Source organism: Tamandua tetradactyla, chromosome 1 (assembly GCF_023851605.1).
Source record: "Tamandua tetradactyla isolate mTamTet1 chromosome 1, mTamTet1.pri, whole genome shotgun sequence".
Classification (NCBI taxonomy): Eukaryota; Metazoa; Chordata; class Mammalia; order Pilosa; family Myrmecophagidae; genus Tamandua; species Tamandua tetradactyla.
The window spans coordinates 39562970-39578642 of NC_135327.1; the positions used below are offsets into that span (position 1 = coordinate 39562970).

The 15673-nt window shown below is 39.4% G+C and overlaps 1 protein-coding gene across 12 annotated transcripts in view; it reads left to right on the top strand.

The window, feature by feature from the left end:
- Positions 1-15673, top strand: part of RALGAPA2 (Ral GTPase activating protein catalytic subunit alpha 2) — a 426648-nt gene that overhangs the window by 22563 nt on the left and 388412 nt on the right. For all 12 annotated transcript variants that reach the window (XR_013157020.1, XM_077114762.1, XM_077114723.1 and 9 more), the window contains 2 exons: positions 10305-10415; positions 12726-12778. Coding sequence is in view for 11 of the 12 variants with exons in the window: in XM_077114762.1 (XP_076970877.1) it covers positions 10305-10415; positions 12726-12778 (164 nt within the window). In the remaining variant the exon portion in view is untranslated. The remainder of the gene's footprint in view (positions 1-10304; positions 10416-12725; positions 12779-15673) is intronic.

A 15673-nucleotide genomic window follows, 5' to 3' on the forward strand; every position in this document is an offset into this window, starting at 1 on the left:
AACTTTTTGCTGTTTTTGGGCATTTTAGACCTGAGGAAGATACTATTTTATATATTGTTTGAGTCTAGAGTAGTCTTCAAAGTTAAAAAGTAAGGTAAGTTTGGAGAAAATTACAGCCTGAAGCCATGTCTGCTGAGTTGCTCATAAATGTTCAGACTTTGGAAGAAAATCTCTTCCTAAAACACCCTGGTATTCTTTTTTTCTAAAATGAAAAATAGCTTTATAGTTTTTGCTTGTTATAAAATTTTACATGCCCCTTATACAATTTTGAATAACATAAATAAGGAAAAAAAAGGAAATTGAATATGAAAACCTTCAAATTCTGCAATCCCCTGATAAACATTGTTAAAATTTTGGTAAACATGCTTTCAGTGCTTGCTCTTGCTTATGTGTGCTCTTTTAGCTCTCCCTCCCCCACCCGCTGTCTCTCTCTCTCTCTCTCTCTCTCTCTCTCTCACACACATACACAATTCTACATGCATAGTCATTATACATGGTCTAGCACCGTTTTCACTTAACATGCCTAGGACTACACTCACATGGTCAAGGGCTGTATTGTGTTCCATTGGACTCATTTAACAGATTCTCTACCACATTCTTTAATTTGGGGTTTCAGGCCTTCACATGCTACAGCAGACTGTGCCTGGAATGTGTAGGGACCAGTAGAAGGACCTGTGGTTCTTGTGTAAGTGATACAACAGTGTGACAGCATTTGAGACTGCTGACAAGGCAGGACTGTGGAGTTTGTGATGATTTCCTAGAGATTGAGACAGCCCTTGGGAGAGGCCATTTCAGTCTTTGTTGAGCTAATTTTACAGAAAGACCACCCTTTTAACCTGTACAGGAGAAAGTTTATTCTGTTTATAAGCTTGCTGTGGTATCCTTTTTTAAGTAAACCAACTTCTGGGTCCTCCTTTGGATTTAGTATAGCCATTCAGTTCTGTGACTTGTGTCATTGTGTCACATCTCCTCTTTGTTCTTTTTATTAAAAAAAAAATTTTCTGAGTATGCTGTCTGCACCCCCTCCATCATCCTGATGTTGGACTTAGGAAAGCTGGATGGGGAGCCTGACTGCCTGGGTTCGGTTCTGGCAGGGACCTAACCTCTCTGAGCCTGAGCTTTCTCCCACTGGCAATAAGGATTGTACTCACTTATTAGGGTTAGGGAGGTTTAATTACATTAATATATATATAAACCTTTTTTTCCTTACTTTTTTTATTCTATAATATAACATATATACAAAGCAAAGAAAGAAAAATGTAATAGTTTTCAAAGCACTCTTCAACAAGTAGTTACAGGACAGATCCCAGAGTTTGTCATGGACTACCATATTATCCTCTCAGATTTTTCTTTCTAGCTGCTCCAGAATATAGGAGGCTAGAAGGAATAAATATGTTTTTATGATCACAATTGACTTTTTTTCTTTTTTGTGAAAAATAACATATATATAAAAAAGCAATAAATTTCAAAGCACAGCACAACAATTACTTGTAGAACAGATTTCAGAGTTTGGTATGGATTACATATCTGCAATTTTAAGTTTTTACTTCTAGCTGCTCTGAGATACTGGAGACTAAAATAAATGTCAATTTAATGATTCAGCAATTATAGTTGTTTGTTAAAGCCTATCTTCTCTGTATTATTCCACCATCACCTTTGATCTTTCTATCCCACTCTTTAGGAGTATTTGGGCTATGGCTGTTCTTTTTCATGATGGAAAGGGGCTGTCGATATTATGGAGTAGGAAGATGGAACTAGCTGATGTTCTGGAGCGGCTGGCTCCTCTGCATTTCAGGACTTATCTGGTCCAGGGTACCATCTGGAGGTTGTAGATTTCTGGAAAGTTACCCTAGTGCATGGGAGTTTTATACAACGCTCTTTTGCGAGTTGTTATAATTATTTGTTTTAAGAAGACACTATCAGTTCCCATTGCCATTACTCTTCTGCTTCTTTAGTTGCCATTACTCTTCTGCTTCTTTAGTTGCTGGGAACAGAAGTAGCAGTTACCATATAGTTCCTGGTATAAAAAATGAATCAGTATCATGGCAGCACTTTTTTATTTCTATTTCTGGCGATTGTACATTAAAATGTATATAATAAGCACATTTGATTTGAACATCATATTTCATTGATGTATACAGTATTTTTATTATACTGGTACTTGATATCTACTAAAAACAAAGTTTCTGGAATCTGGCATTTGAGAAATGTAAGTAAAAATATTAAAACTAGCTCTACTTTAAAAAACTTTAACACTGGATATTTGGAGTATATTTTTATGCAAATTACTTTTTTTTGTATGCTGTATGGTGGGGGTCACATTTCATTCTTTTTCCCATGTGAGTATCCCCTTATTGCAGCACCGTTTGTTGAATTTTTGTTAATTTGTTTGTTTTTTTCTTTCTTTCTTTGCTTGTTTGTTTTTGGGAAGTGCATGGGTAGGGAACTGAACCCGGGTCTCCTGCATGACAGGCGAGAATTCTACCAGTGAACTACCTTTGCACCCCCTAATGCAAAATTACTTTTACACATGGACTATCAATCTTGAATAACAGAAAACTTTTACTTTCTGTATCTAGTTTACTTTATAGGTATAAAAAGATGAAAACAATACATCAATTTCTAAAAGTGCCTCAACTGACACTAGTATTTGTTTCCTGTTCTGTCAGATATTTTTTCAGCTGTGTATCTGCAAGCATGTTTTTGGGTGCAGGTGCCAGAAAACTCAAATATTAACTTAAATGATAAGGATTTTTTTTTCTTCTATAGAAAGAGGTCCTTAGGTAGGATGACATCCTACCATTTTAATTCAATTAATTGATACTGTTTACAGGCTCTTTCCGCCTCTGCTCACTATGGTGGGTTTGTCCTCAGGTCAGTTGGCCTCTTGGTGGCAAAGTGCAGCAGCAATTGCAAGCTTTACTCCCAAGAGAATAATACTCTGGTAGGTATTTCCTCCTCACCTGGATAAACCCCTGGCTGCATACCGGCTTTGGCCCAGTGCTGCACACTCAGGAGGTACTAAAATGTGCTAGGCTGATGACAGGAAGAGTCCCTTCCTTCACTCTGCTTAGCAGAGTGTTGACAGAAAATTTGTGTCCACAAGTAGCCTCTGCTTTTTGAATCCATATTTCTGCTTTCCTCCTTTGATGGAGGTGAGGGTGTCTTACGCTTTGGGGCACTTTGTCATAAACTTGCCAGCTCTTGGGGCCGATGAAGTGGCTTTGTGATGATGAATCTCTTTTTCTCCACCACTGGTTCTATATCAGTATTGCAGAACAAACCTTCTCCAGACTCAGTGGTTAATAAGCATCTGCATCTACATGGGCAGTTCAGTTCCAGACTGCAAGTTCCAGACTGCAGGGTGTGTCCTGGTCTGCTCCAGAAGCCTCCTCCTTTCCAGGAGACCTACAGCTACCTGGGTCTTCCCAGCCCTGGCCGAACCTCATCTCTAATGGCCTGTTTGTCAGAGTACATCGGGAAGCCAGCCTGGAATCAGTGGGGGTGCCGTTTGTGGCATTTTTACTACCCCAAGAAGGAAAGAAGGAAGTGGGCTAGGCTGTTGTTAAGAAGTGAAATCACTCAGAAATGTGTTAGTCTACGAGGAACGGTGCCTTGCTAATGGCATTCATCCTTGTCAGGGTTTTCAGTCCTGTGTCTCAGGAGTTTTTTTCACTTTATTATTTTTCTTGTTCTCATTGAACCTTAAAAGTGACCATTTTTTTTAAGTTGTCAAGTTCACCTCAAATTCTTTACTTATCCCTTTTCTTTATCTCCAGCCTGTTATCTTAATCATCTTGCCTTCAGGGCCATCATCCAGAGAATTGTAATATATTGGTAAATGTCACTGTCTCCAGATACAGAAATGTGGGCAGGGCTGGGAGGGCAGGGGTGTGTGGGGTGGGAGATGTGAGGGGGTGAGGGGAGATGGGGTGTCTTTTCCTTACTGGGGAGAAGCTTCCTCTTCTTGTTAGCATCCCTCCTGGGACTCTTGGGTGGGATAAGGGATCTTTTCCCAGTCCTTTGGTGCTTCCCAGGAGTCTGCTGCAAGCAGGTTTGGGGAGGCTCTGTTGTGACTCTTCCAATTAAAAAGAATTGCTATTGAGAAAGATTGTATGTGGAAGGAAGTGGAGGAATAACCCCACTGGTTTTGGGAGGTGTGTTTATTGGTAGTGCTTACTACCATATTGGGATTAACTGTTTTTTAATAAGGGACCGGTCTCATTGACCATATGGGTTTCCTGAGTCATTGAAGTTTATGACTTTATACGTGGGTGAAGCCTGGGTTATTCTCACCAGGTGAGATGGCCTTTGCCAGTAGCTAAGTAATTATTAAAGGACTAACACTTATATAATGCTTTTTGACACTCTTAAAAGGACTTTGCATATGCTAGTTTTAACACCACAGCAGCCAGGCCTTCTAAGACTCCTTAGCCCCTTTGTTTCAGGTGAGGAAATTGAGATACAGATTTTAAATAACTTGTCTAAGGTCACGAGTAGCTTCTGGACTTGAACCTAGGCATTCTGGCTCACAAGGTTTTGCTCTCAGCCTTTGCTCTTGCCTTTTCAACTAAATGTAATTGTTAGCAACAGGGTTAGCTGGACTCAGGGCTGGGAGAGGGGAGGTTTTGTTGTAGAATATGGAGGATTATCTTGTAGATGTAATGGAGAAATATAGAAACACTTTGTTGGTTGGTTGTTGGTAATGAGAATGAGAAATTAAAGGAGGTTCTAAAATGTCAGAAATGACCCCAAATCTTCCAGGTTGTGTGCTGGTCACTCCTCTGTGTTTAATTTGAACATATGTCCTTGTATTTGCTGATTGTAATTAAGGCAGTGTGCTGGCATCTGTGCCAAACACACTAAAAATTGTAACCTCTAAGGCAGGTTCCATTCTCAGCTCTGTGATCCAGGGATTGTCATCCTGCTCTCTCCCTTTTTTGGCCCCATAAGGTCGTGGGGAGATTTCCCTTCTTAGGAAAACATAAATTCCCATCTTCAGTGTCACTCACTGTCCCTTTATTTCTTCCCTTGTCTTCATTTCCTCCTGCTCTTCTTCATCTAGTTTTCTTGCTGTTGCCCCGCCCCGAGGTAATGACTCATCTTTTTATATTCCTGACCTGATTTCTATTTTGATTTATTCCTGTTTGTCTCTGCTGGCTTTGTGCAATTCAGGTTTGGAGTCGAAAGACTGGACAGGAGTTTTGGCCACTTCCTGGACTGGCTGTGCTGCCTTGAGCAGCTTGTATGAGCTCCTAAGCCTGAGACTTCTTTATCTTGATCACATCTGTGAGGTGGATCATACCATCCAGCTCAAATGGCTCTATTGAGGGCCAAATAAAATAAATTCAAGAAAGTGTCTTTTAAAGCATAAAGCATGACATAAATGTATGACAGTATTCATTTTTCTGACCTCTCCAAATGGCATCCAGTGCCTGCTTTGATGTCTTGTGCAAGCTTTGGTCATGATACCCTCTCTATTATTGGTTTGTTTACCTGTGTGCCAAGGACCAGTGTCCTATTCTCTCAGAATATCCTAGCACCTGGCACAGTGCCTACTGGCATGGGTAGGAACTCAATAAATGTTAGAATGAGTGCGTGAAGAATGTCAGTTTAAAGGAAGCTTGTGGTCACAGTCTTTTATTTCTGAGCAAAATCTTCCTACTATATTGCTGCCTTTTGAAATTAACCTTGCCAAAAATCAGTCTCTTGATACTTTCCTGTGTTCCTTTTTATAGGACACTAAATTCCAATGCCTTGTGTGATTGCCTTCCCCAAGATCTATGCTTACTTTATAAATAGTCATCTGATGAGTTGTTTTTTATTTAAATAAGATAAATCCAGAAATCATCCTGGATTTTGAACTAGAGACATAAATTATTCAATGTTCATTCTTTGTTTCTTCATTTAGCAAATTCGTGTTGAGCCCTGTTTATGTACCAGGCCCTGTTTGAAGGGCTTGGGATGTAGCATTTAACAAACAGAGGAGATTCTTGCCCTCAGAAGGTTACATTCTGGTGGTTGTCAATCAGTAAAGAAGTGAATGAATAAATGAGATAATTTCAATTAATCTTGAGTGCTGCAGGAGGAATTATGTGAAGGGGACCCTCGGACAATGAGGAGTCCTCATTCATGTGCATTAACTTGAATGTGCCACAGATGTTGTGCTCTTGGTTTCATTATGTATTCATTGTAGGTCTAATTGTTTCATTGTCTTGCTTGTTCTTTAAGCTCAAGCACCACTCATGCCTAGTCCACCAGAAAAATGCTGCTGGATGACTGAGGAAGAAGGTGGCAGTTACCTAGACTCTTAACCTCATAAGAGTGTTTCATTTAGATGAGGGCTTCTCACACTGGACAAGGGCCCTCTTTGTTCTGGTTGCTGATATTTGAGTGTCTCACAGAGGTGAAGGGTCAGGTAGGGGAAGATAGGGACTTGTTCCTCACCCAGTTATCTCTTTGTGCTTTCTTACTGTGTCATATACCCACGTCATCAAAGCTATGAATCTTATTTGCTGGCTTATGGCATTCTGTGTCTGAAGGCTCTTTACTGGTGAGCGGTCCGTCGTCTGTCCATTGGAGAGCCTATGAAGGCAGAAGATAGGGCAATGTGATGAAACATGAAGATCCACATATGGGGATGTTTTTAGCCTTATTTGAGGAATTAGAGTATGATCCAAGTTCTGAAGGTAAAGAAGGAACCAGCTGTATGAAGATCTGGAGGTATGGGCAGCATTCCTGAGGGGCCCCAAGTAGAGAACATTGTTTACAAGTTTGGGGTAGATTGGTAGAGTATGAAGTAGAAGAGAGTGGTGTGAATGAAATTGGTGTTGAAAGAGGAGATCATGTGGAGCCTTCGGGTGATGATAAAGTGCTTGGATTTTACTCTGTATACAACTGGAGGCCATTAGAGTTTTGAGTTGGGGAGTGATATAATTTGATTTCCATTATTAAACTTTCATTTTGACTGCATGTAGGGAATGGAATATAGAGAGGAAGAGTGGAAGCAGGGCCCAGGCAACAGGTGGTGGCAGCAGCACAGGTGAAGACTGATGGCCAAGTGGACCCAGAGGGGCTTTGGGGGCCAAGCAGTGATACAGGTGGGAACACCTCTTGGAGGTGGAACTGACAGGACAGAGCATTGTCTGGGGAGTGGGCAGTGAAAGTGCTAAAAGAACCCAGGAAGACTTCTAGGTTTGGGCTTGGGCAGCTGGGCAGCATGGTGGTGCCATTTATTGAAATGGAAAAGCTCAGGGAAGAAACAGATCTGGGGGTTAGAGCAATAATTCTCTTTTGACCATACTGAAATTGAGAAAGCTTTTGGACCTCCATGTGGAGAAATCCATTGACAGTAAGCTGTAAGAGCAGACCTTCCAGGGGAGACTTTAGGGCTGCTGGTAGAACTTGGGAGTCATGGCAGAGTAGAAACTTCTCTCTTGATAGTGCTAAGGATTTGAAGGAGGAGTAGGCCTTCTCTCCCTGTAGGTATGTAATCTAATGGTTTACAACTTGTTAGTTATTATCCTCTTGTTGTATGTTGTAGGCTGTTTCTTTTATTCAATTCTTTCAAGAAGATACTGAACTTATATATTGTGCTATATGCAGGGGATATGATGCACGAGATAAACTGTGGGTTCTGTGAGGGCAGGGAGTATATCTAATGGAGGAGACAGACCATTAAATCAGGAAATTAGCAAAGTGTGGCATATTCTATGATGGGATGAATAAGAACATAGGACCAAGTACTGACCTCATCTGGGGTTACTGAACACCAGCACTGACCACTACACACTGGGGCTGCTTCCGCTCATCAGTAAGGTCAAGTAGGAGTCCGCAGGTGAAGCTGGCTTCAGGCAGAGGAAACAGTGTTAGTGGCGAATAGGCTAGCGGTTCGTACTGGAGTTAAAATGGACAAAACCCTTCCTTAGAATTGACAGATTCTATAGCAGGCACTCAGGGATCCCCTGGCAAGATGGTGTGGTTGATGAGAATGACGTTATTCATATGAGTTGATTACCTGCTTCCACATAGGTTACTTTGTTAGTTACTAGGAATTTCCACTGCTCTGTGCTCAGCTTTGATTTATTGCAATAAATACAATGTGAAACTGGCAGCTCATATGATTTTTTTAACCTTTTTTTATTGTGAAAAATAACGTAAAGTATATGCAAAAAAGCAAATTTCCAAGTACATTTTAACAAGTATTTATACAACGGTTTTTAAAGTTTAGTATGGGTTATAGTTCCACAGTTTTTCATTTTTTCTTCTAGCTGTTCCAAGACACTGGAGACCAAAAGAAATATCAATATATTGATTTACTAGTCACATTCATTTGTTAAGTCTTGTCTTCTGTATTATAGTCTTCCTTCTTTTTTTTGTGAAAAAAAGTATATATACAAAAAAGCAATAAATTTCAAGGTACATTGCAACAGTTAGTTGTAGAACAGATATTTGAGTTTGGTTTGGGTTAAAATTCCACAATTTTAGGTTTTATTTCTAGCTGCTCTAGGGTACTGGAGACTAAAATAAATACCAGTCTACTGATTCAGCACTGTTATTCATTTGTTATACCCTACGTTCTCTGTATAACTCCATCATCACTTTTGATCTTTCTCTCACTCTTTAGGGGTATTTGGGCTATGCCTATTTTAACTTTTTCATGTTGTAAGGGGCTGTTGATAATATGGGATGGGGAATGGAACTAGTTGATGTTCTAGAAAGGCTGGCCCTCAGCATTTCAGGACTTATCTGATCCAGGGACCCATTGGAGGTTGTAGGTTTCTGGAAAGTTACCCTAGTGCATAGAACCTTTGTAGAATCTTATATAATGCCCTAGGTATTCTTTAGAATTGTCAGGAATGGTTTTGGTTTGGGTTTGGCAAGTTATAATAGTAGCGATGTCTAACTGAAGCTTGTTTAAGAGTGACCTCCAGAGTAGCCTCTCAACTCTATTTGAACTCTCTCAGCCATTGATACCTTATTTGTTGCACTTCTTTTCCTCCTTTTGATCAGGATGGCATTGTTGATCCCATGGAAACAAGACCAGACTCATCCCTGCAGGTGATATCCCATGCCACCAGGAAGACTTTGATCCCCAGATGTCATGTCCCATGTAGGGGGGAGGACAGTGGTTTCACTTGATTTTATAAATACCCTTTTGTGCATTATTTCAAAGAACCAGAATAGGATTTTTGCATTAAAGCCCCTACAGAGTTACCAAAGGAAACCAACTCTTTAGGTACCTCAGCATTCTTGTTAACTTTGTAGAACTTGAACATAGTAATGGGTGTAGTCACATATATTCACAGTATTAGGACTCCCAAAGCAACTGACACCACTCTGCTACAGATTGAGTACCAAAGAATTTTTTTTTTCTTGTGCAATCCTTATAGAATTTTAAGGAAGTGGTTTTTAATTTTCTTCAGGTTACTGTCCTTCAAAGCACTAAAACCTTGGTCAGGACCCTATGGCACAAACAACCTTGTTTACTGAGAAAAAGGTACAAAGGTATAGTGATCCTGGTTAACTGCTTTGAGCAGCCTGTGAAAAAGGAATAAGTGGCAGTGTCCGCAAAGTTCCGTATGTGACCTGCTGATCTACCTGCAGCCCTGGTTTAGCAAAACCATCTGGTACAAGAGAGAGAAAACTGATCAAGTCAATGCTAGGAATACCTGGCAGGCCTCACCATATCCTGACAGGAATGGGGGACATGTCGCCTAGAAGCTTGAGGGAAGGCAGTATGTGTGGGTACAGATGGAGGCATGTGGTAGGGTTCTCATGGCAGTTCTCTTGTTCCGTTGCTCCTCTCATGCAGAGACAGCATGGGCAGGGAGGTGGTAGATGTACCCCACGAGGGACCTCTGCTTGGCAGAGCTGTTTTTCAGATGGACAAACCCATCCTTCTTCATGGCCTGTGCCAAGAATCACCTCCTCCATTAACTCCCATATCCCCAACCCTTAACGGAGAGTCATCTTTTGCATCTAGACTCTGATTTTCTTTGACTTCGTTTTCTAACTGCACTTCAAGCTATGTGGACCCATCAGCTGTGTTCTCTTTGTATGAAAAGCATGCCATCTATGGCCTCTCAGCCTTCCTGCACAGGCCTTCACATTGACTGAATGACTTCATAATTCAGAACTCTCTTAGTTGTGGAATAAACTAATGGGAAGACTATTTTGTTTTGTCTTATCTTTTTTAAGGGGTAAAGCTAAGTTTTATTTTCCTTCATTTCTGAGAAGTTGTTTGGAAATTCTGGATAATTGTGTAAGTGTATTGCCATAAATGGGAATTTTTTTCTTTTCAGATAATGTGGATGCAAGCGATCTTAAGCAGTTTTTTGAGATCAACTATTCTCAGATATATTTCATCTTCTATGAGAATTTTATAACACTGGAAAATAGTTTGAAATTAAAAGGTAAGCTTTCTACAAAGTTGATTTTTTCTTCTGATTAGATTAAAACATTCAGGAAGTTTTAGGAGTTTTATGTATCCCTAATTCCTTTTATAAAACTGTAGCTGTTCAATGCTGTCTAAGTCTGTGCGGCATAACAAATCACATAACGTACCATTTCCAAGCTGAGTACCTCAAAACAACAACCAGCCATTTAGCTTACTAGCTTACTATACTCTAGGTCAGGCAGGCATTTCTTCTGGTTAGGGCTGCTTCATGCCTCTGTAGTCATTTGGTGGGTGGGCATATCTTACAGTTGGCAGGCTGTTGGTGAGGGCTCCTTCATTCTCCATGTGGTTTCTCCTTCTCCAGCAGGCTAGTTTGGGCTCTTTCACATGGTGACCTCAGAGTTCCAAGTTCAGTAAGTGCAGGCAGCTTTTAAGCTTCTGTTTGTCTTGTATTTACCAGTCTTGCATTGGCCAAAGCAAGTCACATGGCCAAGCCCAAATTTAAGGGGTGGAGAAGTAGGTATCTCTAGATGGGCAGGAGAAATTGTGGCCCTTTTTGTAATTTATAGCAAAGAGTCATAATGAAGAACCAATAAAAACAGGGTGAGGTTTTGAAGTTTCTTGTTTTTAGCGCAACCTGTGTTTCAATTGGAATGCAGGGAAGAAAGTGTACCTACCCCCATCCCTTCCCTCCCCCCGCCCAAAGAAAAGGAATAAAGGAAAATATTTACTAGGAATAATGGAAACAGTTTGCTATAACTTCAGCCTTCCAGGTATTTGTGATAACTTCAGCCTTCCACCTTGTAGTTGTTGACATTATTTTCAAAATACAGTGCATGCAGAATTTGGCCTCTTTTCATTGCCTACACTGATAACCATGAAGTCCCTATTATATTCTCCTAGATAATTTCAGTAGCTTCAGAAACAACTTTGTGGAAATGGTCTCCTTGCTTCCATATTTGTACCTCTTCCACTGCCCAAGTTTCTTCTCAAAAGTGCAGCTGGAGTGATACATTACATGGGAGATTATGACTCTCCTGCCCCAAACCCTCAAATGGTTTCCCATTCCCAGTCATAACAGGCCTCAAGTCCCACCTAATCTGTCTCCTTTTGCTTTACCTACTTTCTAACCTCTAATGTTAACAACTCTTCCCCCTTACTTGGCTCCAGCCACAAGGGCCTTCTTGTTTCTTGAGCCTGGCAGGCATACTCAGCCATAGGGGCTTTACATTGTCCAGTCTCTCTGGCCAGAGCCCTCTTCCCCAGATTTCCATAGGGCTTGCTTCCTTACCTCTTCTAGGTCTTTTCTCAGATGTCACCTCATCAACAAGCCCTTCTGTGACTTCTCTGGTCAAAATTGTATACCACCCCTTTTTGACATTCTCCATTTGCCTTTCCTCATTTTTTCTCATTTATTTATTTATTAAATGCCCCCTCCTGCCAGAATGTAAGCTTTCTCAGGGCAGAGAGAGATTATCTGTTTATCTGTTTTCTTACCTCCTATTTCTCCAAGGTCTAGAGTAAGCCTTGACATGTAGTTGCAGTCATTAGTATTTGTTGAAAGAATGAATGAAGCCAACTTCATAGAGCTGTTGGGGATTCAGTTCGATCTCGAGTCCACAAGTATGGCTTGCTGCCTTTTTTGTAAATACATCCACACCATTCGTTTATGTGTTGTCTGTGACTGCTTTTGTACCACACCAGCAGAGTTGAGTGGTTTCAAGAGAGGTACACAAAGCCTGGGGTATTTACTGTCTGTCCATTACAGAAGAAGTTTGCTGGCCCCCATGTTAGATGACATGTTCCAAGCCCTTAGCTTGGTGCCTGGCAAATAGGGAGTACAGATAAATGGCACTTTCTGCTGCAGTTGTTGTGGTTGGTACTGTTGTCAAATAGTTTGTTAACTGTCTAAAGGGATATAATTGCCTAAAGGGCTGTATTATTTTTTGTAATTATCACCTGCTCTATGCCCCTTAATATTACAAAGCTAGAGCTCTTTGTTTTTGTTGTGCATTCTTTCATAATATGAGGTGATGTGACTAATTGATAAATGAATAAATTATCTGCCTGCCACAGGCTAGGTAACGACTTGGGAAACATGAAAGCTGTGTTTAAATAGCTAGCAAGAGATGGCTTTTGCATGTGGAACCAGTGGTCTCGCTCACTTGTCCATCTGCTTTCCTGACATGCGCTCCATATTGCCTCTTGGTATTTTTTGAATAAATTAATGTATGTTGAGGCTTAAAAGTGTGTTCAGATGCTTTAACATAATTTGTAATATCTTAAATTTTAAATATTGGTATAACTAATTTTTTTTATATTCCAGGGAATAATAAGACACAAAGGGAGGAGCTGGACTCCATCCTCTTTCTTTTTGAAGTAAGTTTTTATGAATTTTTTTTAGCATTTATGACTCATGTAGAAAATATGCTATTTTAGATCTTTAATTTCACTAAAAACAGATAAAAATAACTATTGATTGACATATGTTTCCTGCCTTCCTACTTCCCTCCTCCCTTGCTCCCTTTCTTCCTTCCTTCTTTCTGCTTATACAAATAATGGTGCAAACGATGATCTTGTTATTTTTTGGCAGACATTTTGGAGTATTTTTCCTGGATGGGTACCTAGATGTGAAATTATTAGGTGGAAGAGTATGCACATTGTAACTCCTGATTAAGTGTCACCAGATTGCTCTTCAAAAGGTCATTTAGGCATCTAAAAGGAAAAGAGGATCATATGGTAGCCCATGACAAACTCTGGGATCTATCCTGTAACCACTTTTTGAAGAGTGCTTTTAAAGCTATTGCTTTTTATTTCTTTGCTTTGTATGTATGTTATACTATATGATAAAAAAGGTTAAAAAATGCATATGAACAAACTGTTGGGATGATGCAAATGTTCTAAAACCATATTATGGTTCTGGTTGTACTACTATATAACTTTATGAAAATTCATAATTTTGTACAATGGATGGATTTTATGTTATGTAAATTATACCTTGACAAAGGTGTTAACAATAAAATAAAGGTTTTTTAAAAGGGCAAAAAAAAAAGTCATATAAACTTATATGTAAACTTAAGTATAAATCTTAAGTCAATTTCCTATATTATAACCAAAGACTGGAGATGATTTGTCTTTTAAAAATAGATGCAAAGAAAACATGCAAAACTCAGTGTTTTAATTTACATTTTTCTATTAGTGAGGTTGCTATCTTTATGTACGTACATGAGTATGTGTGTGTCTCTCATATACTCTTCAAAGTTGAAGTAATTTTGGTTGTGGCTTTGTATCTAGTACATTTAAAGTCTTTCCTGTCCAATTGTATTGGATAAGAGGCCTATTTACCGTGAGAACTACATTCAGAACCAGATTATAGGTTCTGAAAGTTAATTGTTGGTTATTTAGAAATTACTCCTAGTTTGAAGAGACTTGTGCTTAGGTTGGTGTGAGAAGATGAACTTCATGACAGTAAAGGACAAGCCTAATGTGCAGTTGCTGCAGAGCTGGTGGAGGGAAGGTGGGAGGAGGAAGGCAGTCCAGAGGAGTCTGATGTATGGAAAGAGGAGAGGTGTGGGTAGCCTCAGGCCAGGACTTGGCTCATGGCTGGTGCTCAAGAACCATGGTTTCTCCCCTATGAGGCTGTTCTCCTTCCCCAGAGAACAGACCTGGGTTCACTGCATATTTTGTGGAGGTTATTGTGTTTCCTGTGGTTACCCACCTTATAATGAGACCTGTGCAGAGGGAGAGTTATTTGTAAGAGAAGCTTTAATTAGGTCCATCAGTTAAATATGTACCTACTGACTGTCATTTATTTGAACTCTTCCATTAACTTAAATTGTTTTATGTGTGATGCATTTACTGTTTTTGACTGATTGTGTTATAAAGGTTATAGGATTTGTTGTCAAGCATTTCTTCTTTTTCTACCACATAGAATAGTTTGTGTAAGAATGGAATGATCTGTTCCTGGAATGTTTTTTGTCTTTCTTGAACAAACTATCTGAACAGGTGTTGTTTTTATTGTTATTGTTGTTTTGAAATGGGAAGATCTTTAACCACTCATGCAGTTTCTTCAGTAGTTTTAGGATTATTCAGATTTTCTGTTTTTTCTTGGTTCAGGTTTGAGAAGTTATGTATTTTTCTAAGAATTTATTCTTGTCATTAAAGTTTTCAAATTTATTGGCATGAAGTGTGCTTTCCTTCTTTTAAGGTAATAAGCCTGTAGTTTTATCTGCTTTTGGTTGCTTTTCATTGCCTTCAGTTGTTATTTATATTAGATATATTATTGTTAGTATTATTTATGTTACACTTTAAGATATTATTTTATTGTCCTTTAGTTGTCATTGTAGCAGTTTTGTTTGTTTTTTGTTTTTTTTTAGCGTGGGCAGCAGGCAAGAATTCTGCCACTGAGCCACTGTCACACTGCCCCATTGTAGCAGTTTTAAACCCTGTTCTCAGTCTAATGTTCCTTTAAACATCTTTTCTTTCAGGATGCCCTTAAGATCTTTTTTTTAAGTATTTGGTGTTCTGCAACATCACTACAAAATGTCTAGTTGAAGAGTTCTTATCTTGCTTGCTATTTATATGCTTTTTGTATCTCTGGGTTAGTATCTACCATTTTTGGAAAATTCTCAGGTACTATATTCTTAAATATTGACTCTTTTCTATTCTTTCTGACCATACATTCTAGGATTCTTATTTAAACTTCTTGATCTATCCTCCATGTCCTTAAATTTGCTTTTATTCTTCCTCCCTCTATCCTTTTGCATTACATTCTGGAAAACTTCTTCAGTTCTTTTATCCAGTTCACTAGTTCTCTTTATTTGGCTTAACCAATCTATTGAGTGTTCAGATTTCAGTTTTTTGAAATTTTCTTCTAGCTGCATCAAGACACTGGAGACCAACAGATATATCAATATAATGATTCAGCATTCATACTCATTTGTTAAATTTTATCTTCTCTGTTATACTCTGTTCTAGTGTGCTAGCTGCTGGAATGCAACACACCAGAGACAGATTGGTTTTTAATAAAAGGGGATTTATTTCATTAGTTCTTCAGAGGAAAGGCAGGTAACTTTCATCTGAGGCTCTTTCTTATGTGAAAAGGTACAGAATGATCTCTGCTGGCCTTCTCTCCAGGCCTCTGGGTTCCAACAACTTTCCCTGGGGTGATTTCTTTCTGCATCTCCAAAGGCCTGGGCTGAGCTGGGAGTGCTGAGATGAGGTATGCTGAGCTGCTTGGGCTGTGCTACGTTGAGCTCTCTCATTTAAGCACCA